The sequence below is a fragment of the Drosophila miranda genome, chromosome XR (genome assembly GCF_003369915.1).
Source record: "Drosophila miranda strain MSH22 chromosome XR, D.miranda_PacBio2.1, whole genome shotgun sequence".
NCBI classification, from domain to species: Eukaryota; Metazoa; Arthropoda; class Insecta; order Diptera; family Drosophilidae; genus Drosophila; species Drosophila miranda.
Window position 1 is genome coordinate 23784761 of NC_046674.1, and position 27273 is coordinate 23812033.

Here is a 27273-nt window from a genome sequence, read left to right on the forward strand (position 1 = left end):
AGTCAGTGAAAAATCAAGCAGCAAGCCAGGGGAAGTGGAAGTGGAAAAGGAAGGGGGAGTGGGGAAGTGGGGAAGTGAAAGCACCCAGTCAAAGTGCCGGAAGGAAGTGCGCTGTGACGTTGCAGGGGGATATGACGCTGCTCCTGCGAGGATACACTCGTGCTTCCACTCGCATGCTATGCTGGGGATATGGCGTCAAACAACATGCAACTCTTTAACTATAACTTTTGATATATGCCGAGGAAATATTGTGGGAGTGCACTCAATCGTGGTTGCCCAGGCATCAGCAGGGGCATCAGCACCAGCACCAGCAGCAGCAGAAGCTTCCCATCCGAAGGATCGGGAGCCCCATCAACTACTTAGCGTCAAAACGCTTAAAGTTGAATTTGTAACGCTTCAAGTATGGCAGCGGCACAAAGCCAATGGAGTGTATGCAAGGGAGACAGCCCTCAGCCAGCCGTAGGAGTCCCGCAGAGAGAGAGACAGTGAGAGAGAGAGAGAGAGACAAGGCATGAGACCTGTCTAATGCCAGTTTACTCATCTATTTTTATTAAATCGCCACGGATACACACTCCCACAAGCCCACACGTGGAGAGCGTGGATGCTCTGTTGCATCGCTGGTATACGCCGACAAATGTAAAGTTACGTATACGCAGCAGCAGAAAGAGAGAGAGAGAGAGCTGGTTCTGCACAAAGTGCCACAGCAAGGAAGGAATTCATCGCTTACATAAATCATTATTATTGTGGGCTCGAGCTGAAATGTTTTCTGTAGGCTCTGGACCGAAATCTAAAGCTATTCCGAAGCCTACAGCTTCTAGAGCCAATTTTTGCATTCTACTAGTTTAAGCCAAAGTCGACTTCTATTGCGCGTATGTTCGCGACCCCATGTTTATTGCTATCATTATGAAAGCTACAACGCGATGAACCCCATCTTTTGTACTAAATATAGATATGCTATCGAATTGCAAAAAAAAAGTGAGGAAAATCTTCTTTTTCTACCTTTTTTGTACATCGAAAGCGAAAATGCGCATATTCGGCTATCGTTCATGTTTTCAGCAGTCCAACAGATTCATATGTATATGGAATGAGTGGACGTGGACCTGTAGAAAATACAATACGTACAAATACAATGAACAAATATTTTCCTTGAGAATGAGAAAGAGAAAGCACCTGAGCATTTTAAAACTCGGAAAATGCTTGCTCTGTTATTGATATATTTATATTTACAAAAAGGTTTCTACCTAAAATTACTTTACAGATTGTTGCAAACTGTTTCAGACGCTTGCAGCATCCTTGCAGCAGTTAGTGTATGGCAACTGACTTTAGACACTTGGTTGTTACAGCTGCAGAGGCAGCTGTTCAGGCAGCCACTCCCACTCCCATTCTTACTCCCATTCCCTCCACATACAAGCTTATATTCGGGGGTTTAATTTTGATTTAAACGCTGGCAGACAGCTGGTAGCCAAGTGCGTGCTGGAGCAGAAGCACAGACATGCTCGGACTCGCTCGGACACGACAGCCGGGGATCGACACGAGGGGGTTTCACTTTGGGCTTCATTGAAATTTAAGTTGCACTTGCCGCTGCATCCAGGCACAGCGGGGAGCCGAGAGCCCAGAACCCAGAACCCAGAACCCAGAACCCAGAGCCCACGATACTCGGGACGGGGGCTAATGAAGGGCACTCGCTCAAAGGCAGTCTCCGTCTCCTCCACGCAGATCGAAGGGCCCCGTCAGCCATTTAATTTTCATTAGATTAAGGTAACCATCGTACACTCCACAACATCCCATCTAGGAATGGGGGACACCAACAGACATCTACGTGCACTTGTCTGTTCCTAGCTGGATCTGGTGCCGCTCCGCTTCTTCTGCTGCTCCTGGGCTTCCATCTGCTACTATTGCTGTTTGCTTTCCTTCTCGTAAATGTTAAAGTTGCAACTTGTAGCCTCAAAATAACCACAAAGTAAACACCAGAGTGGCAGTGGCAGTGGTAGTGGTAGTGGCAGTGGCAGTGGCAGTGGCAGTGGCAGTGGCAGTGGCACTGCTGGAGTGGCTGTGGCAGTGGCGCTAAGGAGTGGAGTGGAGAACGAAGCACAGAGTACGGGCTGCTGTCGGGCAAAGAGGTATTTGAATAGCCGGCCAAAGACATTGCGTACACTGTTACGGGCACCACTCCGGACAAGGACATTGTACGTGCGGGGGGCCCGGACACGCTTCAGTGTCCTTGTCGATGTCTTTGGCGGAGCAGCAGCAGCAGCAGCATCAGCTTCAGGCTGGGGCTCGTGTCCTGGGCGGTCCAAAATAAATAAGTGTGTAATTTAATATTTAAGGCTTTGTCAGTAATTATTTCTGCACAGATGGCGAAACTTTTGCTTTGTCGTCGCCTTGGATACATGTCCATCCGGAGGGGAAGATGGTGGTGCGAGAGGTGGCACCGAGTGCAAGTCTCTGGGATCTGGTCCTTGCGAGAATATGCACCGCAGCGGATGCTAGGCAACTGCTCAAAAGGGCCTCGTCTACGCTGCTCCCATAACTCAGGGATCGCATCGGTGGCCATAAAATTGACCCACTTGCTTCACATTTGTCTTTATTAAATGGGAAATTACGAGCTGGCACTTGAAGGAGCCAACGAGTACGCGTTCGCGTACGCGTACGCGTATAAATTATAAACCAATTTAATAACCCGCACCAGGACCGAGACCAGGACCAGGACCACCACCAGGCCAAAATGTGCTCGAAATGAACTACCAATTTGCGGAGTACTTACTCCGCATCGCAGCGGACCATTATAATGGCTTCGGGGGAGCGTGAACATGAATTATGCTGGGAATTGGGTGAAATTCCTGGTGGGGTTGCCGCCCACCTGTGGGAGCCCCTCCTCCCTCCACCACCGACACTTTTCCTTTATATCCACCGATACATACATATGTATACGCACTGTGTATGCATTCCTGGACCTCGGTCGGGTCTGAATATGCGCATAGTTTAAGCTTGTAATTATTCCAGCATTTAGTTCAGCATTTAGCCACGCCCCTTTCTGTCCCCCACGGTTGGAACTGCCATACGCATCTCTCCCACCCTAGAACCCCTGAATTTCAAATGATTTATTGCACGTCTCGTATCTCGTGGCCACACTGATACGAGCAATACAAATTCTACAATTACGGAGTCAAAGTTATATCGTATTACTGCCCCCTAAATCCAACAGCTCCCCAGTTCCCCAGCTCCCCAGCTCTTCCGTCTGATGATTTTGCAAGCTGCCAAGGTTTTTCCCTTTGTCACTTTTCTGTTACGAAGATAGGATTAAGGGGAAGAGGAGTGACGACTCGTTAGCATATTAATTGTAAAGCGGATGGGTCCTAATTGCATTTGAGGCGGAGCGGGTCGAATCATAGTCCACTACCACTCCCCACTCCCACTCTGATCGCAGGCAATATATGTAATAATGGAAATGTAACCTTAAAAAGTTCCAGGGATCATAAAATTCGCAATTCGAAGCCACAGTTCCATTCGTATCAATCCATTACTTTATGCAAACTTCTCTCTGTTTTAAAGCTTTCTTTTTCTGAGTTGGACGAGCTGGAAGGCCTGCCAGCTCCCAGCTCTTCTTGGACTCCTTGGGCTTCGCTTCTTCGCTTCAAAAACTCCTTTAAATGGGCAAGGCTTCTTCAGATCCATTTGGAGTTCGCTTGGAGGTTCCCCCTTCCCTTGTAGATATGCATTTACTTCTCTTTCGTCCCAGCACTTTTTGGATTTGCGGGCGGATAGTCGGGCTTTTGGGGATAAAACGAGAGTTAGATCAGATCAGGTCAGATTATTATTATAGCCAAAAGGAACAAATGAAATTGCAGTGGTTACGAAACGCCTTCCATGCGCTTGATTACTCATTGTCTGTCTCTCTCACACACACTATTCGTCGTGCAGTGTGCGCCCTCTTACGGAGAGGGGCCATACTGACTGAGTATCGGGTATAAATGTAGATTCGCGGAAGTGCTATGGATTTGCCTGCCAGATTTTGGTCAAGAAGCAATGCTGCAGCGATCGAAATGGGTTTAGCTAGTCTAAAAGTGTTTCCACCCATTGATCCAACTGTAGTTTTTAAATTTTATATAAAATTAATCATAAATTAATATAGTTTTAGCCATTTTTACACCCTGTAGCGGATAGGTGCACTCAGCAAGGTGCGTCCGTCTGTCGGCCGCCTTTTTGAAATAGTAGGCGAAATGGGGATTAATTGAGTGACGAATCGAGCCAGCTGCCTTTCCCCTGCCTGTGCGCAGTTATGTTCATACGAGTATAAGTTGTGGCAGGTTCGAGCCGAATCGCAGTGGAACGCATGTGGAAAGGACTCAAACACTTCGAACCAGCTGCCTTTCCCCTGCGTATGCACAGTTATGTTCGTATAAGTTGTGGCAGATTCGAGCAGAATCGCAGTGTGACTTCCATTTCCACTCAAGGACCTCGAACCAGCTGCCTCTCCCCTGCGTATGCAGAGTTATGTTCGTATAAGTTGTGGCCGGTTCGAGCAGAATCGCAGTGGAACGTATGCACTAATGCTCGAACAGAACACAAGTTCCAAGCGAAATGAGGGGAAATCCAGCTCAAATTCAGTTGAGTGTATCTTTTCGAGTCATTTCGTTCAGCCTTTCATCGACCCGTCCCGTTTGTTGGGTCATTCATTCATTCATTCATTCATAAATATTAATAATTGTAGTGCATAATTTAATAAATAAATAAAACCATTACAGCATTCAGCACCATACAAACAAATCAGGAAAATTATATTTTTAACCAACTTCATCAACTTCAATAAAAATACCATTAATCAGCGATTCTGTACATTTTGTGTGTCCTGTGTGGCTATTTTTCAACTGTTTTAAGGTCAATAAGATTGTGATACGACTCTTAGGAGTGCTCCAAATATTCCTCGTATATGGCTGTGCTTTGGATGGAGGAGGGCGCCAAAAAAAGAGTCGCCGCCAAAGCACAAAAATAAATTGATATCACAGCGAATTTGAATGAGCCATATGCAATATAATATGCTGCTCCCTCTCCCAGAATCCATGTCTCCTGTCTATTCCATCCTATCCAGCGATTTTCTGTACTGTGCGCGGCTACTCTTTTTTTTCTTTTGCCATGAATTATTTTGCCGAGTGCATGGGAAATTTTTTGGCCAAACAATTGGCAAGCAGCAACAACTAGCATGGATAGCATAGGTTTGGGGCACGGGGGTTGGTGGATGGTGGATGGGGCATGAATATGATGCATGAAATAACAATAATGAAATGACAACAAAAGGCGGGGATAACAAAAGGATTGCCCGATGGGGCGAGGGAGGTGCAGAGGAGAGGCAGACGGACATGTCAGCTAGTTGAGCTGTGACCGAGTCAGGCATCAGGAATGGACATGAACGGACAGGCCAGCCTGCGCGGAGCAATTCAAAATCAAATGTGACTTTTTGGTCACTTTGAAAATTGTTGATTAGTAACGCCTGAATGCAGATGCAGCCCAATCAAATTCGACGCTGCATTAAAGCGCTGTCAAGATCTGGCCCCGAAAGGAAGGGGGGTGGGGTGGGGGGGCTCAGGAGGAGGATATGGCAGTGCAGTAGCTGCTAGTGCAGTTCATCCAGGCGTGCACGTGGCACATCAATTGGGGCGGTCGACTAAAAAAGAGTGGCCCTTCCAACCATAGCCTCCATTGGCAATTTCATTTAAACAATTAAAGCAACATAAATTAAAAATGTGGTCACAACCAAAAGCGACAAATTGCATGTGCACCCTTGTCGTATACGTAACTAGAGCCACACTTTACCACGCACCCCACCCCCATATGTATGTACATATACAATGAATGTTATGTGTGCGTGTATGTATGTTTAATATATGTGTGCTGTATATTTTGACCACATTCAATAGCATCCTGTGACACGCCCGCCCGCCATCAATTGCCATTAATTCAAGCATATTAATTCGTACTCGAATCTACGTACATTCGCGTTTTGACACTGTTTTTGTACGGCACCGCAGCGTGGGCGACGGCATGTCACAGCATCGCTTATTGTTAATCAATTACAATATGCGGGGAAGAGCATTACATAAAAAGCTGGCACTCCGTGAACAGATACGATAGATTATGTGCCATGAGAGCACTGCCCACAGACGCAAAGAAAGGATTTCCGAAGCTCCAGTCATTAAATAATTACTATAAGAATACAACCTTCAAAAGATTATTTTATAACTTTTTTGTTTAATTTTTAAAAATTATTTGTAATATTTGGTGAACAGATTACCATGTAAATTCGTCTAACAAACAGTCACTAGAATCACTAGGTCACTAGAGTCACTAGGACTGCTGGTGATAGGTGGGATGGGATTAGTCCCGCCGTGGCCGGGAGCCGTCGCTCCCATAGTATTGGGCATGCCCAGAATGTCAGCTGGTTATCACCCATTTGCATGGATGGAGTAGTCTCTGTCCGACAGTTGTTTCTTAGGTCGTGCGGCAGTGCGGGGAACAGGGTATCGGCGGTGTCACTTCCACCCAAGGCGTTCTAGCCACTCGCGCGCGCCCTCCCAGCCCTCCAGCAAAGCCAGAATTTGAAATTTTTGCCTACTTTCATACATATATATATTTTTTGTTTTCCAACACTGATTTGGTCTTTCAATTCAAAAACTCGTTATTGAGTAGGTTCGCGCGTTCGAGGAACGACGCGTTTGCGGTATTCCGACAGCACGGGCACTCTAATTGCAGCCACAGCTGTTTCTGTGTTATTTAACGTGTTTTATTTATTTTATAGTGGGCAAAACGTAGTGTTACGTTTAATTAAAAACCCTATAGGGACACATAAAGTTGCACAAAATGTTCTCGCTTCGTGCAGCGCTGCCCCGTGGCAAAAATTTTGTTGTGGCCTTTGGAAATGCTGCACGCCACATTCCCCTTGCGCCGAGCTGCAGGTTCGGTGGATCCGCGTGGACAGCAGTGCCGCTCCAGCAAGAGAAACAATATAAGCAACAGAATCTACAGTGCAGACGGCTGGCGGATCAGGCTGCCGGAAAGGGCGCTGAGACCGAACTGCAGCGAGTCTACTACGGCACGCTGGCTCCCCGCATGAAATTGGTCAAGTTCTTCTCGCTGAGCACAAGCCTAGCCGGCATTGCCGCACAGCCCATTCTGCTGGAGCAGGGCATGAAGATTGGCGGCACCGGCATGGCTGTGTTCCTCTGCACCATTGGCGGCTTCTTCACGTTCGTGACGCCGCTGCTGCTGCATTTTATCACGAAGAAATATGTTACCGAGCTGCATTACAACCCCGCTACCGAGGAGTATACCGCCACAACGATTTCGCTCCTGCTGCAAAAAATCAAGGTGAGTTGATCCCATTGTAGGGGTGGGGTCTCTAAGTGCTCAAAGTCGTAATTTCTCCCATTGCAGACGAAATTCCGGCCCAGCGACGTGACTGTACCTGAAGTGCCTGGCATGTTCACCTCGTTTCTGGTCAACAAGCGGCCTCTATTCATTGACCCGGCACTGTTCGAGGATCCCGAGCACTATGTGCGGATCATGGGCTACGACAAGCCCATCGACTTTAAGCTGGATCAGAGTCCCGGCTCCGAGAAGCAGACGAAGAGCCAAAAACAGTAATAAAATCGATTATTCTTTCATAGTTTTATTACAGATTTGAGATAAAACGAAACAACAAATGCTTCAGTGCGTGGCAGGTATATACTGCGAAATTCTCAAAAAAAGTATTTAAAAAAAATTTGGTATAAAAAATATGTTAATGAGTAGAACATCAGGACATCTCAGTTGTAACGAATACCGAACAAGAATGCCATATCGTCTGGGGTCATGCAATTGCGATCGCGGCACTTGATGAGCGTGCAAATAATGCGGTTAAAAATTCTCAGATAGTTGGACTTCTGGCTTTTGGATACCGTTTCGAAGATATTCAATCCCGGCACCAAGTAAAATGGTAACCGGTTTTTAAAAAGGCTCCAAATCATACGTACGGTCATCTGTGTGAGGAAAGAGATCTAGCAAAGTCACCACCAATAATATGCTTGTTCTAAACACTTACACGGATAAGTATTCGTCCGGGAGATTGGTTCCATGTGATATACTTCCATTCGGCGCAGTTCAGAAAAATGCTCTTGATCATGTAGCTGACCAGAGAATTCATATGATGGGCACTGCGAATGGCCTTCATCAGGCGCATAGTGTTCTTCAGGTTTTTCTTTTTTTCCAACTTCATGCGCTCCCAGTACGGAGCGCAGACGATGAAGGTCAGTGAATCCTTCCGAGCATTCCTGCCACGGATGCTACGAGGAACAGCGAACCAGGTGCGATTCTCATGTTGATGGTTGGGCAATTCCTGGGGCCATTCGCTGGCTTGGAATTCAAACGCTGGCACAAAGTCAAAGTAGATTTTGCGCTTGCGATCGCCGCGACAGGTTGCCATTATGGTGTGAGCCACGCCGTAGCCGAGGGCAATGTACTTCAGGGCATACACGCGGCCATTCTGGCAGCGAATGTGCTGCAACTCTTGCATTACCGCGCATATGTTCTGGCGGAACCAGGCCTGCAGCTTATCGCGACTAATGTAGTCGAAGCCCGAACGCCGATCGACCAGGTGGGTGGGTGCGTTTCTGCCACTGACGCGTAGACGTACATAGCCTGGGTGGCCTGCCTTGGGGACTGGCTGCAAGGTGCAGTTCAGATCCATTTTGGTTAACAAGTCAAATTCATCTGGCAAATAAATTTTTGATCCGTCCAGACAGCTGCCAGTCAACGAAAGGCCTCTGAAAGCGCGTCTAAAAGCGAGATCGCGGCCTGAAATGGCACGAAGAAATACATTCTGGATTGTTTCGGCGTCTTTATTGAAGCTTTGACGCTGCGAAGACTGAATTGAAATGTTCTTAAGAACAAATTCGATGCCCTCGCCAAAAGTTAAATCGTTTGAGCCCATTGCGAAACAAAAAATTAATGCCGCCCTTTTCGTGGGAAGAACGCAATTACAAAAATGTTTATTGAAGCCGCTGAAAAGCTATCACTCTGCGCTTAAAAAATACTGCAAAACAGTATTATTTTAAGATCGTCCATATGTTAACAATTGAATCAGTGTGACCGTACTGTATACAGTATACTGTATGGTTAGTGGCTGAGCTTTGCAACACTGTTTTGCAGTATTTTTTAAGTTGCGTTATGAACTCACCCTTTGACCAATGCACCAATGTATAAATATTTATTCAATAAATTCAAAAATTCAAGTCAATATAAATAAAATAAAATGTAACTTGAATTCGTCAGTATATTTACGGTATATTTTTTAAATGACACGGTATATCTTAACGATTAAGCCGCGGTCACACTGATTCAATTGTTAACATATGGACGATCTTAAAATAATATTAGAATTCAGGTAATATTTATCTTCTGGTGGTCTTTGACACTTCATGCCAACAACCCACATTCCCTTAGCGCCGGAGCGGAGCTACTATTTGGCAACATCAAGCGCCGGCAGCTCTCCCTGGACGGCCATCAAAAATGTCAGTATGCTGCATCTTGGATGCGGAGCAAGTGTGTCCTAAAGTGCGGTTCTTTGTTCCAGGGACCATTGCCAATCTGCTGAAGTGGATGCATGCCAACATATTAACGGAGCGACCCGAACTCTTCCTGCAAGGTGACACGGTGTAAGTGGCGAGGGCTATGCCAACGAATATCTCCGTCTAATGGATTGTCTTGTACTCTGTTTAGGCGACCCGGCATTTTGGTTCTGATAAACGACACTGACTGGGAGCTACTGGTGAGCTATAGCCATTACTTGGTGTGACCCGGTATTAAGAAATTGCATTTTCAGGGCGAACTGGACTACGAGCTGCAAGCAAACGACAATGTGCTCTTTATATCGACGCTGCACGGCGGCTAGCAGACTTCGGTCTCATTTCAGTTGTTTCTTATATAAGCCAAAAGTTTATTTTTTTAAATGCAAGCTTTATAAATAGAAAAAAGAATCAAACCTAAATCAGAATTACGTCCCTTTACCAAAATTGGCAAAGGCCCACACGATGGTTCGGGGTAGTAAAGTCTTCTTCATCTCAAGTTCGTTTAAACTCGCCGCTCGCATATTTATATGCGAAAGCCCGAAAAAAAGCACTTGGGAATTATAAGGCAGCGCGCGGAGGAAAGCATTTTCTTGGGAAGGAAATTTGTGGCAATTGTTTTACATTTCAAGCAACGTTTATTGAATTTAAGTTTTTGCTTATTGCATATAGTTATTTATAAGATAGATCTATGAATATTTTTTTGTTTAATATATTCTAATGGTAGGCACTTAGTTTTACATTACATACTAACTGTACGTAATGAAGTTCGTCGATCTCGATATGTAGGGGGGATGGGGGCAGTCGGTACTCCACGCCCATGGCTCCGCCTCCGCCTCCGCTCCGCTCCCCTGATCTGTTTCTGTTCTGTGTCTGTTTTGTGAATGTGTGCAACTTTTCGATTGTGTGGGGCGGATACCTAGAGCTATGAAATATGTATTTCGACATTGACACATTGAATTCAATAATTTCAATTAGTTTCCGAAACGAGAATAATGAATGCACCCAGAGGCAAATCAAATGCGGAATAGGGATTAATTATGACAAATTAACACAACTAAAATGTATAATGTAATAAATAATAAATAACATAAAAAAAAATGAAGTAAAAATTATAATGATTATGGTAACTCGTATCGTATCGTATCGTATCGTATATTATAACTGGATCCGATGAAACCGTTCCGTTCTTCTGCTAAAGCTATAAATCGTTCTTCTGTATGCCTAGGGCCTGGCCTGGCCGAGAACCTATTTACTGCTCTCCGGGGCAGCGGATTCGGCCGCATGCGCATACGACTTGTAGCGCCGCAGGATCACCGTCGAGGCGCTCGCAGTGGATGCCGTTGCCGATGCGGTGGATGTGGACCAGCTGCCCCTGTTGCCTGTGCCGGCCAACTGCTCGGCCGCGTGCTCCTGGTCCGGTGTGCCGCACATGTCTGAGACAATGCCGCTCTCTGGATGGGGGATACGGGGAAAGTGTGAGAACATGTTGGATCATTCAGTCGAAAGGGTCGAGACGTGTGGGCGGGAGGGGAGACACAAACAACATGCAGCACGGAGAGTGGTGGTCGGGATGCGGAATACACAGATTACGTGTTAGGTTTGGTGTGGTGTGGTGTGGTGTGTGGGGATTATATACAGTTTTGTTTCTAGTAATACTGAAGGACTTCTAGTTATATACAGGGGCCAACAAAAACAACAACAACTAAAAGCAACAGGATGCGCTTAGAAGAAATAGCACAATTCAAGCTCAATACCCATGGACAGCTGGCTGACGATTGTCGTCGATCGCTTGGGATGACGTTTGCTTCCGTGTCCGTGCTGTTCGTTGCCCGACGAGCTGTTTCTGCCTTCGGAGGCAGGCTCTTGGCTCTTGTGACTGCCAATGCCACTGCCGCTGCCGCTGCCACTGCCACAGCCCTTGCTCAGCTTTAGGGCCTGCGTCTCATTGATCAGTTCCAGTGTGGCATTACTGTGGCTGCTGCTGCTGTTGTGGCTGCCTGGCAGTTTGCCAAAGTGCAGGCTGTGCCGGCCGCTCTCGTGCGCCCCATGGCCCGACGAGGATCCGCCGCTGATGGAGGAGCCACTGGTGGTGCTAGTGCCGCTGGACAGGGAGCTCTCCGATATCAGCGAGTTAGGACGCCGCATGCTGCCCTTGCCGGGCTCCGAGTGACGCAACTTCGGTGCTGCGTAGAAAACGGATTACCAATCGATCCCGCATTGAGGCATGCTCCTGCTACTCACTTTTGTTTAGCTGTGTCAGGGGTATGGACCGATCGCTGATCTGGTTGTTGCTCGGACGTATGTCCAGGCAGGGCTTGCTGCCAATGCCCATCGAAGACATCTCCGCCAGACGAATTTCTGTGAGAAAGAAAATGTTAGATATGCCAGGACTGGACGTGTGGTTCGTGGCTGATGCCCACCTCTGTTTCGTTTCGCCTGCTTCCAGAGCAGCTTGGAGATCTCCTCGGTCCAGGCGTTCTTGATGTCCTCCGACATGCATTGCAGCATATAGGTGTCGTCCGGCTTTCGCTTCCGGAACCATATCTCGAACTTGGTCGCCGAATCGCCCGTGTGCGCCGTCAGGCCAATATCCGAAGTCTTGATGCTGTTCTTGTAGATGTAGATGTCCAGATTCTGGAAGCAAAACATATCCATTGAATGAAGAGGTTGCTTCCTGGAGACTAGGCCGTATCTACTCACCTTGTGGTCTGGGAAGCGGCGCGCCTTGCTGAAAAGCACCAGCTCCTCGAAGAGGAACACCTGGCGCAGCGTCTTCTTGCCACCGCGTCCCTGCCAGACGAGAAACTCATTCTGGCGCAGCAGGCGGCCCTGCTCCTTGACGTTCACGTCACAGTCCCGCAGCGAGTCCATGGCCAGCAGATCGTTGCCGTGGCGCAGCTGGAACTTGACCATCTCCTCGGCACGCTGCAGCTCCTCGACGTCGGCGGCGATCTCCTGCAGAGCCGCGCCCTCCACACTCCGGCAGGCCTTCACCAGCTGCTGCAGAAGCAGCGCGTACTTGCCCATGCGCTGCACCGGCTTCAGCAGGTACGAGGCCAAGTCCAGCTTGTCCTGCAGTTGGAGCTGCTTGGGCTTGAAGAAGGAGCTACCGTACTCGCTCAGCAGCGTGTCGCTCTTGGGCTTGTTCTTGTTGTACAGTGCGTACAGGTAGAACTTGGACTCCATCTCAAGGAAGGCGGCGCCCACCTTTAGCGGATTACGCTCGTACCGCTCCAGTTCGCCCAGGAAATGCGAGTTGTGGAACTCGAAGATCTTCTCGATGTTGCCGAAGATCACGTTCCGCTGGCCACGCAGCGGCTGCGGTATGTCCTCGCGCAGCAGCTCGTCAATGTAGTTCTCGATCACGTAGTACAGGGAGCGCACGTAGTCGCGTTCGGTACCAATCATTTCGCGCATGATCAATAGAAGCGTTCTGCGGAGGAGGAGGATGAGGAGGAGGAAGAGATATGCGAGAGATCAGTGACAGCTCTAAAATGGATAAAGAGTTTCTTTCTTACTTTTGTATTTTGGGGTCCAGGCAGCTGAGCTCCTCCAGCTTGGGCAGTTCCAGACTGGAGCCATGGCACTGCAGATGGGCGTTCGCCTCCATGGGCGAGTGCATGTCCATGTAGCGCTTCGGAGGTCGCTCAAAGCACTCATCCTCGAGCAGCTCGTCGTGACTGAAAAAAGAGTCCAGGGATGAGCAAGCGTACGGGGTATAGACCCTCTAGCACTCACCTCTTCTCGTTGAGACTCTGGCAGGAGCAGATACGTGCCAGCTTCGGATTGCGCTCGCAATTGTCGCAGACGCCCACTCCGGAGTCGGCAATCTTCGACTGCTGCTCCTCGCCATCGCCATCGGCGTCATTATCGCAATCGTTGTCCTGCTCCTCCTCGTCCGGCTCGTCCATGTCCTCCAGGTGGCGGCTCTCGCGCCAACAGCTGCAGTTGCCGCCCGGCATGCCCTCAAAGGAGCTGCCGCTTCCCGAACTGCAGCGATAGCTTCCGCGCTTGCCACCCGACGGCGCCGGCGTGCTGCTGGCCGCAGGCAGAGTGTTGCTCTTCCTCATGGCCGGCCAGTGCTTCTCCAGCAGGGGCGTGGCGCCCAACTGCTCGGCCAGGCGCTGCAGCTCCTCGTGGGCGGCCACCTCGCGCTGGTGCTGGGTGAGCAGGTGCAGCAGTCGGGCGGCTGCCTCGAACCGCTCGTGCGTGAGCTCCAACTTCTGGGCGAACTGATCCAAGGCTGTCTTCAGGCTGGCGGCGCTCTCGCTGAGAACCGACACCTTGATGGCCGCCGCATGCAGGTCGCGTCCCTTGGCCAGATGTTTCTGTGGAATGAGGCGTCAGTCTCTCGGCATTTTCTACCACCATTCTCCTGCCACTCACCATCGCTATGAAGTAGTACTTCTCGAACTCCTGCTCCTGGGCCTTCAGTTGGGTCTCGTTCTCCCACTGGAGCTGTGAAAACTTTTGCAGATTCTCCGCTCCGTCGCTGTTCAGCCAGGAGGTGACCTTAAAATGGACGATTAAACGAGATTTGGATCAGTGGGTAAAGCCTTCAACTTCAACATGTCGTCCATGCCAAAGTCAACGCCAACGCCAACGCCCACGCTAGGCCAAGGTTCCCCTCCTCTCCCCTCTCCCCTCCCCATCTCGATACCCAATCCCTGATACCCAATCCCCCAATTCCAGAGAGATGAAAAGTGAAACTCATCGAAATGATCGACGAGACGCTCTAATTAGCCTCCACTTTACAAATTAAAATCCAATCGAACACAAATCAAATAAAACGACTCAACTATGGGTATTTTAAGGCCGGCCTCCCAAAGGTATTGAAAACGACAGACCGCCAGCCCCAAGCCCCCACCAACAAAGGCCCATCCACGGGTAGAGACGGAGGCGCAGACGGAGACGGAGACGGAGACAACAACAGCCACGGGGCAATGGCAATCGACGATCTCACATTGATAATTTTGTAGCTTTAACCAATTTTTAATCACCTGCTGCGTCCAATTGAATTGATACAATCGACGATGCCGATGATGATGATGATGATGATGATGATGATGATGCCACGGAACTACCAAGCTGCTGGGCTGCTGCTGGGTGGGTTACTAACTAACCAGCCTCCAGCCAGAGACAGTTCCAGTCTCAGTCCCAGTCCCAGTCCCAGCTCTGGGTCGACACGCGTGTGCACTGGCGGCGCATTCACTTTCCGTTTTTGGGTTGACTCTGTTTCTGTTTCTGTCGATCTTTGGTTTCCAGATAATGGTACCCCAAACCTCTTTTGGTGTGCGCGTCCTAACCAATGAATGAAAATACGAGTACGAGTACGAGTACGAGTACCAGTACCAGTACGAGTACGAGTGCGAGTAGTGCCTGCTACCAAGTGGGAGTGGGAGCAGAGCGGTAACTGGAGCAGGGGCCGGCCGAACAGCTGCTCCAGTTTCACAGTTGCCGCACAATCATCCACTGACGGAGACTGAGACTGAGATGGAGATGGAGACGGAGACAGAAGCGAAGACGCGGACTCTTCATGCTCATCAGATATGGCAGGCACGGGTTTTAGAAGCACAAACACACATATAGGAGTACTCCTCGTCTATGCCACATACAGGGTGATGCAATCAATCGATTTCCCAATAAAAGCACTCGAGTTGATGTCTTAATTGATTTTGTTCTCTAATTAATCTAATTGCCACTCTGAAAGCATTTGTCCATGGAGCACTGATAATTGCCTTGTACGAGTTCGATCCGATCCCCCAGATATATGGTGCGTTTATCCATCTGCTTTTCTAAAGCATTTTGAGATACTTTTCCAATCAACACATTATCGATATTGACCTGCGACAGAAACGGGACATCTGATAGATCAGGGCACTGTCACCAGAGATATGTATGGCCTCGAGAGATAGACTCTTGTATGCCCTGCTAGGATAGGCTAGATAGGATCCATCAAAAATAGCTCCATATAATCCCAGAATATATGTTTGGTCTAAGTGCAATAACGCCTTGTGTTACTCTGTAAGAATCTGTAGTTTTGCTAAAGGAATAATTATGGGGATATGGAGAATATATCCTTGAAATAAATTTATTTTTCTGGAATCGAATGGTTTCGAATTGAATGGAACAATGGATGGAATACCACCTATTGTACGAGTACTAAAGAAAACAAGCCTAATCGATGATGTCATGGGCAATTTCTGAAAGGCACACATCATTCTATCTAACAAACTATAAGCCATTTGATTTATCTAATAGTAACACGAGTGTGTATTAGGAGTGGCCATTGATTTATATATTTTAGTACTGAGTCAACTGTTTAAAAATTGCATAAAAGAAAGCAAAACATAGAACCACACTCCCAATCGATGATTTCATTGGATAAAGCTGGCAAAAAGACAATTGAAACACAGCTGTGACTGGAATACGACACGACTTGGACACGCTTGGGTCCATTGGGGGGGGGGATTTCCATTGGATCTGCATCACCCTGTATGCAGAGACACAGTGGAGCCGGGTAGGACCGCACTGGACCGGCTTGCACAAAGTGTTTACATTGAAAAAAATGCTCGGGTTTGGCCTTTTTGGCTTTGAGGCTGAGGCTGAGGCTGCTGCTGCCATTTGAAAGATTGTTTCTCAACGATTGCCGCACACACAGCCAAGGCAGGCCATAAATTAATTAATTGATTTAGTAAAACTCTGCCCCAATGGATTTTCACCGCTGACCGACCGACCGACCGAATGATAAGCCCCAGCCGGCAGAGGGTGGAGGCGTGGGGGCGTTGGGGCTGATCAATGAACTGTGAACTATTAATAGTAGCGTCCTCCGATAGATAGCTAAAGCAATCGTTTGATTTCTCGATTGATTTGATCGATTGATTGAACGCCGGATGACTCACATAGCTGGCAATTTCGTTGGCCAATTTACTGGCGCTTGGTGCACATTCACTTGCCGGCGCCGACGCTTTTGGAGCTACAGTTGAAGTTGGAGAGGCAATCATGGGGCGATTGTTGCGGATGGAGCCCGATAAGCGCGACCAGATCTGCGGCAACATGCCAGAGACAGTTCAGAATAGTGACTGGAAGTGGAAAAGCTGATGCTTGGCGATTGCTCCCCCTCCATCAATCATCCATACCACACACACCAAACACCAAACACCACACACCACACACCACACACAGATACAATAAGTCTGTTTGGATGTGTACATAAAATGAGGCATTTTCAAATTGAATTTTCCCGTCCCCATCGGCGGCACTCAATGAAATTCAATAAAATCCAAACAATTAGCAAACGTAAACAAAAGCGAATGCATGGATCGGTTCGGAACGGAACGGAACGGATCGGATCGGCACGGCACGAGACGGTCACCAACTGTCGGCTGTATGTGTGTGTGTATAAACGAAGTTGGAGAGTCGAAGAGTCGGAGACGCTGATGACGAGATGTCGCCCATATCGTCAGAGTCTTGAATTTGCTTTGTGCTAAGTAAATAGGCAAATGTCATCCATCTATCTGTCTATCGCTGAACCGCTGCGGCAGGCAATCTCCAGGCAATAACTCCAGCAGCTTCTTGTTCGCGCTCTGCCCCGCGATAAGCTCTGCTTGCACTATTATTTCAACGGCGGATGTGGTGCTCTGCTCTGCTGCACCACTGATAACCGATTGCTGCTGCCGGGTTGACTGCACTCTGCTCTCTGCTCTCCCTGTCCCTCCCCCTCACACTCTCTGCCACATTGTAGGAGGCGTTTCTTCCTTGGGAGCGTTTCCTGGGAGCTCATTCTGCTGATCTTAGAATCTGTTTCCAGTGTTCTCTGGACGATCGATCGGCCACTTCTTAGGCTTGGCATAAAACGCAAATTTAACGTGACAGTTTTACAAGTTGATCGCATGAGCCATAAAACACATGCAACACCTACAACGGCCACAGCCACAGCCACAGTCGCAGTCGCAGTCGCAGGCAACGCCTTGGGAGCATGCGTGGCTTCCAGTGGTGGCCAGAGCGGCGTCTGCATTGCAACTCCTGCTTCGGCGGCTTCGGCGGCTTCGGCGGCTGCTGGTGGTTGCTGTCGTGTAATTTACACAAATGTCGCGCATTTATCTCATGGCCATAAACATTTTTTAAGCCACAATATCGAATTTATTTTGACACTTAACAAAGTTGTCGCCGATGTTGAAGTTGTGGTTGTAGTTGTAGTTGTCGGTGTCGCTGTAGCTGTAGCTGAAGCGAAGCTGTTCTTGTGGCTGATATCATAGACAAAAACAACAACAACAAGAGGTCCGAGTATTGGTATTTGCACATACCCTTTTTTCGAAGGAGTCACTTGGCCATCCTCTTTCAAGAGATCATAGGAGAGTGCCTCTTCTTTAAGCAGTAAACACATGTGTTTTGTATTCGTAAATATATGTATGTGCGTATATCGACCGTTTCTAAATACTTTTATCGTTTCATTATTGTCCCTTCAGCCCCTCTTCGCTTCGACAACGATTTCCGTTCTCGTAGAGATACCATTTAAAAGAATCTTTATCATATGTTTTCCGTTTAAGCCCCCAAGGCAGAACATGTCTGATCGTCATTATCGTCTAGATGCTCTTGGTTCCACCAATCAATTGAATAGAGTATCTTCCATTCGATTAGCCTTGGGCAATATTCATTTGGTGTGCCTCTTGGCTTGGTATTCCAGGGATTCTGTTTCTGTTTCTGTTTCTATTTCTTGTATTGGGTAATTTATTTGGAAGTACATCTTAAATGATATGCTCTCTTGCCATTTGGCTGTCTCATTTCTTGTTGGCTAATTTGTTCTCTATGTTCCGACTGTCGTTCTTTTGGCTCTGGATCGGGCTCTGGCTGGTTCCTTCATGCATATCGGAGGCAGCTTATCTCTGGCTTTTAAGTACTTCTCTTTGGCCGTGTACTTTAACGACTGGGCGTCGTGTGGTTTTGCATTTGGATTTATGGCAGCATGCTGGAAATTATAGCAGCGATAACTGGCTCAGAGATCAGAGAGGAATCGCAGCAATTGAGGAATGCTGTGTGTGTGTGTTTGTCGGATGTCTGTGCGCCAAGTGAGACATTAAACATGAATGCCGCACATTAATGGACTGGGGACTGGGAGCTGTGGACTGGCACTCCTCCGAGAGGAGGGAGAAAGAACTTCCAATTGAATGATGTTTTTCTCATCCCTGTTTCCCTCGTAAATATGATTTATTTCAATTTTTATAGCTGTCCCAAGTCCAAGCCGACTATAATCCCTTGTGGGTCGCACACCCCACTGTGAAGGCAGTGGCACGCATGGCTGCCTGCCCCTCCATTCCCGAATAATAAAGCAATTTCGTTCAACTATTTTACGGCAAAAGGCGATTACAATTTTACTTATTTTTCACTTTCCAAACCAAACGAAACCAAACCAAACCAAACCAAACCGAACCGAGCCCCAATCCTCCCCAGCACCAGCACCAGCACCAGCACCAACTGGGAGAGAGGTCTCTCTCCACTGCGGCACGCACAGAGTCATAAATTGTGGCCACAAAAGGCCAAGACGTTAATGTGGTGACAATATTGCATGCAACCGAGACTTGGAGTCTCGCTCGTACTCGTTGCTGCCGCTGCTACTAGTGCTAGTGCTGCAGAAAAGCCGCTTTGCCGCCACAGCAAGTGCATCATCAGGCATGGGGTCTAGAGCTGTGTGGCAGGGGCATGGCCTGGGGTGGCAGTGAATGCAGCTTATCGTCGATCAGGCGACGGGCAACGCTGTCCAGCAACAGCCACAGTGCACCAGCCCCAGCCCCAGCCCCTGCCCCAACACACTCCACTGCCATGGAGCGGACGTGACGACGCTCAAAAAATGATGACAGCTGTTGATGAAGTTGACGATTTCTAAAAATGCGTGTAAAATTAGTGTTAAAAAACATGTCAAACTCAATGTGACAGTTACATTTTGACATGACAACGCGACAACAATTATACTTTTGTCTGGTCTGCCATCCAGTAATACCAGAGGAGGACCAGTGCCAGTCCCCCGCTGCCCCAGCCAGATACTTAGTTCAAGTCCAAGAGCAGGACCCTGGCCTCTGTGTTAATTCAATAAATACTCATACTCGTAGCTGCATGGACATTCTAAGTAAGCGACGATTGCCATCGGCGATGGCTGCCATGCTAAGCGTATGATTAACGTCCGTTTTGATGACACAGCCAGCTCCACAGGCAGCACCACTCGAGTCGACTCCATTCGAGGGAAGGAGCAGGAGCCGGAGCAGGAGCTGGAGCAGGAGCTGGGGCTGGGGCTGCATTGTTTGCTTGCGTGGAACATTTGCATGCAACAATCGGGTTGCAACCGGTTAAAGATTGGCGGCACTTGCGGCCAAGCATGTTGTACATTTCATAGTCCGCAGAGATGACAGCCGCCACGAGGGAATCGCACACGGAATCACGCACGAGGCCCGGCACGAAGGAGAGAGAGAGAGAGAGAGCCATGCTCTTGGAAAAACTTTAAATCCTTCTTTAGAGGGGCACAGAATATTATTGTTTTCCCATTTTATATCCATAATAATCCTTTAAATTACCTTTAATTTCTTGCTTTTCAAGCTTGCAAAAAGTTTCCTCATTAGCAGAAATTATAGATTCTCGCTGCATGGAGTTCGGACCGGACTGGACTGGACCGGACCGGACCGGACCGGCATTTATCTAAGCGTCAATTCGCTAATCGACAGTAATGTGACGGTTAAGTATTTAACAGACCGATAAATCCAGCATTAATGAATTAGAACGTGACAGAGCAGAGCACAAACACTGTGCAGTGCAACTCTGTTTTATGGACAGTGTTGCCATGTATCTGCGATTTATGGTCAAGGCATTCGCCAGCCAGAGTCGGCCTCATGCATCCATGCATCCATATATCTCGTTAGTTCGTTAGTTTAACCACACTCATTGATGTGAGATTTAAGAGGCTAATCGGCAGTTTAACAGCCCCAAACCGAGTGTCAGGATCATTGCCCAAAAGAGAGCTGGTTCCGTCCGTAATTGTTGCACCGTTTTGAGTGTTCCTCCTGGGCTGCTGGGGCTGCTGGGGCTGCTGCTGCTGCCATTCCCCATCTCTAGTGTGCAACAAAAACTTATTATGCCTCCGAGGGCTAATACATGCAGTTATTATTAATGCCACTGAGGATGGGGTTCGCTGTTCGGGCTACACGGGCTGTTCGGGGTCCAGGGTCCAGGGTCCAGGGTTCGGGGTATGTCGACACTAAATAAGCCTTCATTTTTCATGGCTCTCGCCTGACCGAATTCTATGCGGCAGCGGCAGCGGCAGCGGCAGCCTGTTCTTGAATGGCGCAGCTGCAGTTGGGAAAAACTGTAGTTATGCCGGGGCTGCCACCGCATTCCACGGCCTAAGACTGGTAGACGGGGTTCAAATGTCAGGGGCCATAAATAAGCCAAGCCAAACAGGCGGCCGAAAGGCCTTCCGCGACACCGATGCGCTGTGGATGCTGCCCCCTGCCCCATGCCCCATGCCCCATGCCCCATGCCCCTGCAGATGGACTTGCAGAAGCCAGATCGCTCCTTTTAGCGCGATTGCAATTCAAGGCGCGAAACAATTAAACATAGTTTTCATTGCACAAAGCCCGCCGACGACATTGCGCAAATTAATTTGAGCAAACACACACATAGACAGAGCACACACAAATGTCTCAAAGAAAGCGCGCTAAACAAATCCAATTTCACCGACAGACGACAGACGACAGACACGGCAAATGTTTATCCATCTGTCTATGGGTCTTTGAAGGAGGGGTAGCTGTGGCTGCAGCCCGGCTCTCGGCTCTCGGCTCTCTTTCACCGGCAAAACACCCAGGGCTACCACCAACCACTCATGGCCATATTTGTGGAGCAATCCCACCTTCATCTCCCTCTTTCTCCTGCCAACAGCATGCGCTCTCAGCTCTAATGCAGCCCGATCAACAATTTAGATATAATATCGCATATCGCATCATAATGTCGTCGTCGTAGTCGTCGTCGTCATCATCATCATTATCATCATCGTGGATGTGGATGTGCTAGTGGTTGTGGTTGTGGGCAACAAAATGGCGACACCAGTGGCACCACTGCCACCACAGTGGCAACAACCACCACCACCACCACCACGGCGGCGGCATCTTTTTTCGCACCTTGTTTGAATGCGCACGCCTAATGGACGACAGCGACATTAGTTAGTCCGCCGACGGATGGCGAGGAGCGGGGGGGGGCCTGCCCGAGAGGATGGGGTTGCAAGACTTGGTTTTCGTGATCCAGTTATTTTTTTTGTATCTTTGGCCGAGAGATTATAGATTTAATTAAAAAGAAACAAAGAAAGGCACATTCGAGGCCAGCCTCAAATACACTTTCGTTGGATTTCATTGGCGAAAGAGAAACTGCCAAGAATTTCAGATCATCTTTTGAACACTTAAGATCACATCTTAATAATGTCAACTTTCTCATGAAATTCATTAGCAAGTCTTGCACAACAGAAGGAGAAACATGCGTAGATTGTAGATTGGCGGGGGATAATAGCCAGATATTTAGCTATGCCAAAAAAAAGTATAGTATCTATTACACTAATGCTCGGACACACAAGCGAATACTTCAGAAGAGAATGCCCAAGAATTGCAGATAATCGTTTTCTTCAAATTCAAAAACCTCTGCTATAAATCATCATTTTCAATGCTTCTCAAACATTATTCTTAGCAGAAATATATATAATATTAAAAGAGTCCAGTAGACGAACTCCACTTGCTTTAGGTATACCCCAAGCGGATGCTCAAACAGTTAGAGTATCGCTTGGGGAGGGGAGGCTGGGAAAAGACAAAAGCCAACACAAAACGATCTGCACAAAATTGGTAGCTGTCAACGCCTTTTTTAATTGAAAGCGTGTTGGTGTTAAATACTCGTAAGTATCTCTTAGTATGATTTTTGCGCCGATCGCGATATGACAACGCTGGACAGACAGACAGACAGACAGACAGACAGACATACACTTGGAGCGAGCGACAGTCTGTCTGTCTATCAGACGGGAGTGACAGACAGATGGATGGACAGGCGATTGGCGATTGGCGACTGAGACTGGTCGGGGCTTATCGGTGAACTACTTTTTGAAATGGAAATGGAAATGAATGAAATGAGCCAACGAGTCATGCGAATGCGAATACAAAAATTATTTGAATTCAATGGGCAGGCAGCAGGCAGCAGGCTAACTGCCGGCAAATCGATTGAACGCCAAAGAGAGGAAAAATATCAAAAATTTAATTTCTTTAACCTTGCTTTCACTTTTCTCATTAACTTTTCGTCGGCAATTAAAATTCAATTTTTGCAACAAAAATCAACTCAGATAAATGGCCGCACATTTCTCAAGCGGATCGGATTGGATCGCCGAGCGGATTGGCGGTGCGCGGGGGAGCGTGTGAAAAAGGCCAAATGGCCAGCAGCAGCAGAAGCCAACAGCCAACAGCCAAGAGCCAAGAGCCAACATTCGAGAGCCAAGAGCCAAGATATGTATGAGAAAACGCTAACAAGGCGATGCCAATTTTTAAATGCCAATTTCCGCAAATTATTAAATGAAATTGAGGATTCCAAAGAGCTAGTAGTATGTGGTATCTGCCACATCTTTGGGGGAGCTATGGGACCATATATGGTAGCTGCGTGTCGTGTAGCTGCAATTTGACATACTTTTGTTAACCAGCAAACTGCAACTGCAACTGCGGCAGCAGCAGCCGCCGCCGCATCGGCTGTGTGGCATCAACAATCATAGTAATAATGGAAACAAAAAAAAAAATAAGAAGAAAAAACACACTTAATAGTATCGCGAAAGTATGACGAATATGTAAACGCATCGGAGGCAACCCGGCAACAGCTAATCCCGCAACAAATTATTGTGATTAATCAGCGAAATTGCATTAGCCAGGACGTCGACGTCGACGTCGAAGTCTCTCTATTTATCTCTCATGGAGGGCGTTGCTGCAACTGTCACTGGTCGCTGATTAAGCGCCTGGGATCCATGGATACCTCCAGTGCTCTCCGAGTGGAGGCTGGGAGCCGCCGTTGTGGGTGCGTGCGTGCGCAATTATGCTTCAGGGCACGACGGTATCCAAAGGCAGAGAGACACTCATTAACAAATCAATTAAAGTGCCAGGAAATGGCAGCGACAAGCCACAAGAGATGTTGCTCTGGCAGATGCTCCACCAAAGCTCCAATCCCCCCATCTGCTGGCTGGCAGGCAGGGGCTTATCTAACGGCTCCATTTGGCCGCTGACTGGCGGCAGCCCCATCTCTCAATCTCAATCTTTCAGCCCGATCCTAAAACTAATGCGAAAGTGGCTTTGGCTTTGGCTTTGGCTTCGGCTTCGGCCTCGAGGAGTGGACACTGAGCGGATGCGCGTAATAAATTAATAAAGCCAGCATTAAATGCAATGCATATTCAATTAACAATGTCAGAGAGACAGAGGGAGAGACTGCGCTGCGTATCTGGCAGATACATTTGGCATTTCGCTGCGCATGCCGCCGCACATTTCCTGTCCGAATCTCAATCTGAATCCGTATCCCCAGAGCTCATTAAACCGCGTACAAAGTTGCTCCTGGCTGCTGGCTGCTGGCTACTGGCTACTGGCTATTGCTGGGGAGAAACCGTCTTTATAGATATTGTAAATCGTTCGACGAACTTAGGGAACACTTTACGATCCACAGTGGATTCTCTTTTACATTGGGAATGTGGCAATGTGGGAATTCATAAAATATCTCCACACTCCGTCCGGGAGGAGTGGGAGACTCCCATCTGGCAGACATTGCAAGATTATTGATGTCTTATATTCGCTCGTACTTACCTCATTCATCTCGTCCTCCATGGCCCGCTGCCTCGTCAGCTGCCGCAGGCGCTCGCGTCTCTGCTCGGTCAACTGCTCCAGTCGCTGGGCGGCGCGATCCACCTCGTTGAAGAGGAGCGTCACCTTGCGCAGCTTGCAGGCGGCATCCGCATTGAGCACCGTCATCGGTGACCCCACCGGCACCCCTCGCAGCGGTGCGGTGGCGGCACTCGCCGGGCCAGAGGTGATGCCTCTGGCCAGCTCCTGGAGGCGGGAGAGCTGCGAGGCCCCCAGCTTGCGGAGGCTGTGCAGCTGCGAGTCCATCAGGGCACGACTCAGGGCCCGGTGCTGGCCGTACAGCTGGCGGCGCGTCGGCAGGCCCTGCAGATCGGCGGCGCGTATATCGCTGAGGGCGCTCACCAGATGCCCGCCGGCGGCCGAGCACTGCCTCTGGAACGCCTCCAGCTGGGCGAAGAACTCGCGCCACTTGCCCGCGTCGTGATGGGGCTGCTGCTGCTGCTGCTGCTGCTGCTGCTGCTGTTGCTGGCCGGACAAGGCAGGGAGCGACGGGAGCAGGCCACTGGGTAGCTGTGATGGCGCAACACTTGTCGTGACTTGGTCGACGCTAATGAATTTAACCAAATGCGATGGCGATGCCGGCTCCTGTTGGGGTCAGAGTCAGAGCAAAACAAAAAAAGATTGAAACAAAACAAAAAAAAAAACACACACAGCGGAATCGTTGTCATTAGTGGATTTGGCCGGGGAGTTCTGTTTATTTTGTCTGGCGGTGGCCGGGCCTGGCCGGGCCTGGACTTGGCTTGGCTTGGCCTGGTCATGTAGATCGGGTTAATTGGCTCGGACTGGGCTTCGGACTTGCGACTCTTTTTGGGGCGTGAACCCGAACTCCAGTTCGAACTCCAATGATTTTTGTATATTTTGTGCAATCTGAAAGGTCAAACTCTAAACTTACCGGGTGATCATTGTTGTTGTTTATGTTGTTGCTGCTGGTGTTTGTGTTGTTGTTGCTGTTTCTGTTTGAGGGGGTGGAGTTCTGCTGTTGTTGCTTCTGTTGGTGCTGCTCGTTGCACAATTGCAGCAAATTCGTATCGCTGGAAACGACCAAAATTTCACAATTGCCAATCTGCTTGCTTAAGAGCCTGAGACTTTGGCAAATTAATTCGATTACGCATAAATGTTGCGATTTCTCGATGGCAATTAAAATGGTAAATGTTTGCTGGGCGGGTTGTTGTTGTTGTTGTTGTTGTCGCTGCGACTGCTGCTCCGTACTTTTATGGCCATTGATTGTTGCGGTTGTTCCTGGTGTTTGGTGGGCAGGAGGCGGTGTGCTGCAAATGTGCCAAGAAAACGGGCAATGAATGAGTTGTGGCGAGAAGTGCACGGTACACGGTACACGGTCAAGTCGCATAAATAACAACGAAAATGTGGTTTCGTTGTCGATCGGAGCTGCCCACTCGCTGCTCCACGCGCGGAACTAGTTCACGCGCATCGATTTGATATCGGAACCGAAATCGGACTGCGATCATTGCCGGATTAATAGAAGGGGAACCCAATTAGATTTTGCTTTATTTTGTAAAGATAAAATCCCTATTAAAAGTGTTTCTTTGGTATTAGAGGCTTTCGAACACTTTGATTGTCATAAAATCATATTCTTTGGAATTCCTGGAATCTGGTAAGATTCTTTGAAGCCCATTCTGGTTCTGTTTAGTGCCCTAATCCACCGTTGTCAGTGCGGCCACAAGATATTACTTTATTTGTTAACATTTTATATTTATTTATAATAAACTCATTTCCGAAAGCACATCCTTCCCTTGCATGCTCTATTTAGTTTACTATAATTGGCTCGAGAAATTTCTGGTTTCTGGTCTCACAATTTTACAGCTAAATTTGCTAATGGTAAGCGCTAAATTATATTTCCCCCTCGTATTATTATTGGCTTGCTCTGTAATTTCTCTGTTACGGTATATTTCCAGAGCTGCATTTCCATTAGGGGGGGGGGAGACCTTGAGAACTAGTTCACATGTGAACGCGGCACAAGCAGCTCTCGAACTGTGATTAAGGCAATGGGGTGGCATGTGGCGGTGCTCTAGGCCGGGCTTTAAAGAGCAAGCGGCAGCAGAACACACAAACTTGGCAACGCCCAAAACAAGTTCAACTTAATTGGCAATAAGCGGCCTCTGCACTTGGCTGAGTGTCTGGTCTGCCACTGCCACTGCAACTGTGCTTCGGAATCTGAGGCGCACTCAAAGTCCGCAAAGCACTTTACCTTTCAGTAAATCAGCGAAGGAAAACCACGTAACTATGACAAGTTGGTAGCCACTTTTAATCAGCGTAAATAAAAATTGAAAATTGCTGCTAATGGCAGCTGTTCGGTGGAGGAGGGGAGCCCGTAGCCCGTAGCCCGAAGCCCGTAGCTCGAAGCGGAGCAGTGTCTTAACACTTTAGCCAAAGTTTGTCTTCGAGCCGCAGGCAGAGCCACAGACAGACATTCCTGATGATCCGCTGCCAGAACGGACTGTAACTGTAAACGCATGCCGGGGCCAGGTTCTCACATATTTGCCACTCGCTGTTGCTGCCACGGTGGCTGTTGCACTCACAGTCCACCCCCGTTGCTGTTGCTGTTGCAAATTGCACGCAATGCTCGGAGGGAGATCCCAGAGATCCAGCAGAGATGTGGCGTGCTCCAAGCCACCGCCGGCTTAATGATGCCGCCGCACACTGCACGGATTGGCTATAAAGAGCGGTTGGCATTTCAATTTCAAAGCAGCCTACTATGTATGTATATTCATGCTGCCATCAGCACTGCGGTAATTACTCCAAAACGAACAGGG

The 27273-nt window shown here is 48.3% G+C and overlaps 4 protein-coding genes across 6 annotated transcripts in view; 2 read left to right on the forward strand and 2 right to left on the reverse strand.

Moving 5' to 3' along the window:
* The first annotated feature begins 6733 nt into the window (after positions 1 to 6733).
* Positions 6734 to 7660, forward strand: LOC108153195 (transmembrane protein 70 homolog, mitochondrial). Its single transcript, XM_017283012.2, has 2 exons — positions 6734 to 7362; positions 7429 to 7660. Exons 1-2 carry the CDS (start codon positions 6856 to 6858, stop codon positions 7636 to 7638), a joined length of 717 nt encoding a protein of 238 aa, XP_017138501.1. The 5' UTR covers positions 6734 to 6855; the 3' UTR covers positions 7639 to 7660.
* Positions 7648 to 9077, reverse strand: LOC108153193. The gene is made up of 2 exons (XM_017283011.2): positions 8075 to 9077; positions 7648 to 8012 (listed from the first exon to the last, which is right to left on the reverse strand). The coding sequence occupies exons 1-2, from the start codon at positions 8960 to 8962 to the stop codon at positions 7800 to 7802; spliced, it is 1101 nt and encodes a 366-aa protein (XP_017138500.1). The 5' UTR covers positions 8963 to 9077; the 3' UTR covers positions 7648 to 7799.
* Positions 9078 to 9319: 242 nt separating this feature from the next.
* LOC108152456 (ubiquitin-related modifier 1 homolog) lies at positions 9320 to 10018 on the forward strand. The gene is made up of 5 exons (XM_017281820.2): positions 9320 to 9415; positions 9475 to 9542; positions 9605 to 9686; positions 9751 to 9799; positions 9854 to 10018. Exons 1-5 carry the CDS (start codon positions 9384 to 9386, stop codon positions 9920 to 9922), a joined length of 300 nt encoding a protein of 99 aa, XP_017137309.1. The 5' UTR covers positions 9320 to 9383; the 3' UTR covers positions 9923 to 10018.
* Positions 10019 to 10211: 193 nt separating this feature from the next.
* Positions 10212 to 27273, reverse strand: part of LOC108152453 (pleckstrin homology domain-containing family G member 3) — a 52541-nt gene continuing 35479 nt past the window's right edge. For 2 of the 3 annotated variants that reach the window (XM_033386377.1, XM_017281815.2), the window contains exons 8-17: positions 25395 to 25770; positions 24446 to 25087; positions 13986 to 14111; positions 13338 to 13927; positions 13118 to 13279; positions 12300 to 13032; positions 12020 to 12233; positions 11841 to 11957; positions 11354 to 11782; positions 10212 to 11050 (exon numbers count right to left, since the gene is read on the reverse strand). In XM_033386377.1, the coding sequence (XP_033242268.1) occupies positions 10845 to 11050; positions 11354 to 11782; positions 11841 to 11957; positions 12020 to 12233; positions 12300 to 13032; positions 13118 to 13279; positions 13338 to 13927; positions 13986 to 14111; positions 24446 to 25087; positions 25395 to 25770 (3595 nt within the window). In that variant the 3' untranslated portion in view covers positions 10212 to 10844. Of the gene's footprint in view, positions 11051 to 11353; positions 11783 to 11840; positions 11958 to 12019; positions 12234 to 12299; positions 13033 to 13117; positions 13280 to 13337; positions 13928 to 13985; positions 14112 to 16501; positions 16673 to 24445; positions 25088 to 25394; positions 25771 to 27273 lie in introns of those variants that run through there. The other variant, XM_017281816.2, reaches the window with a different exon arrangement.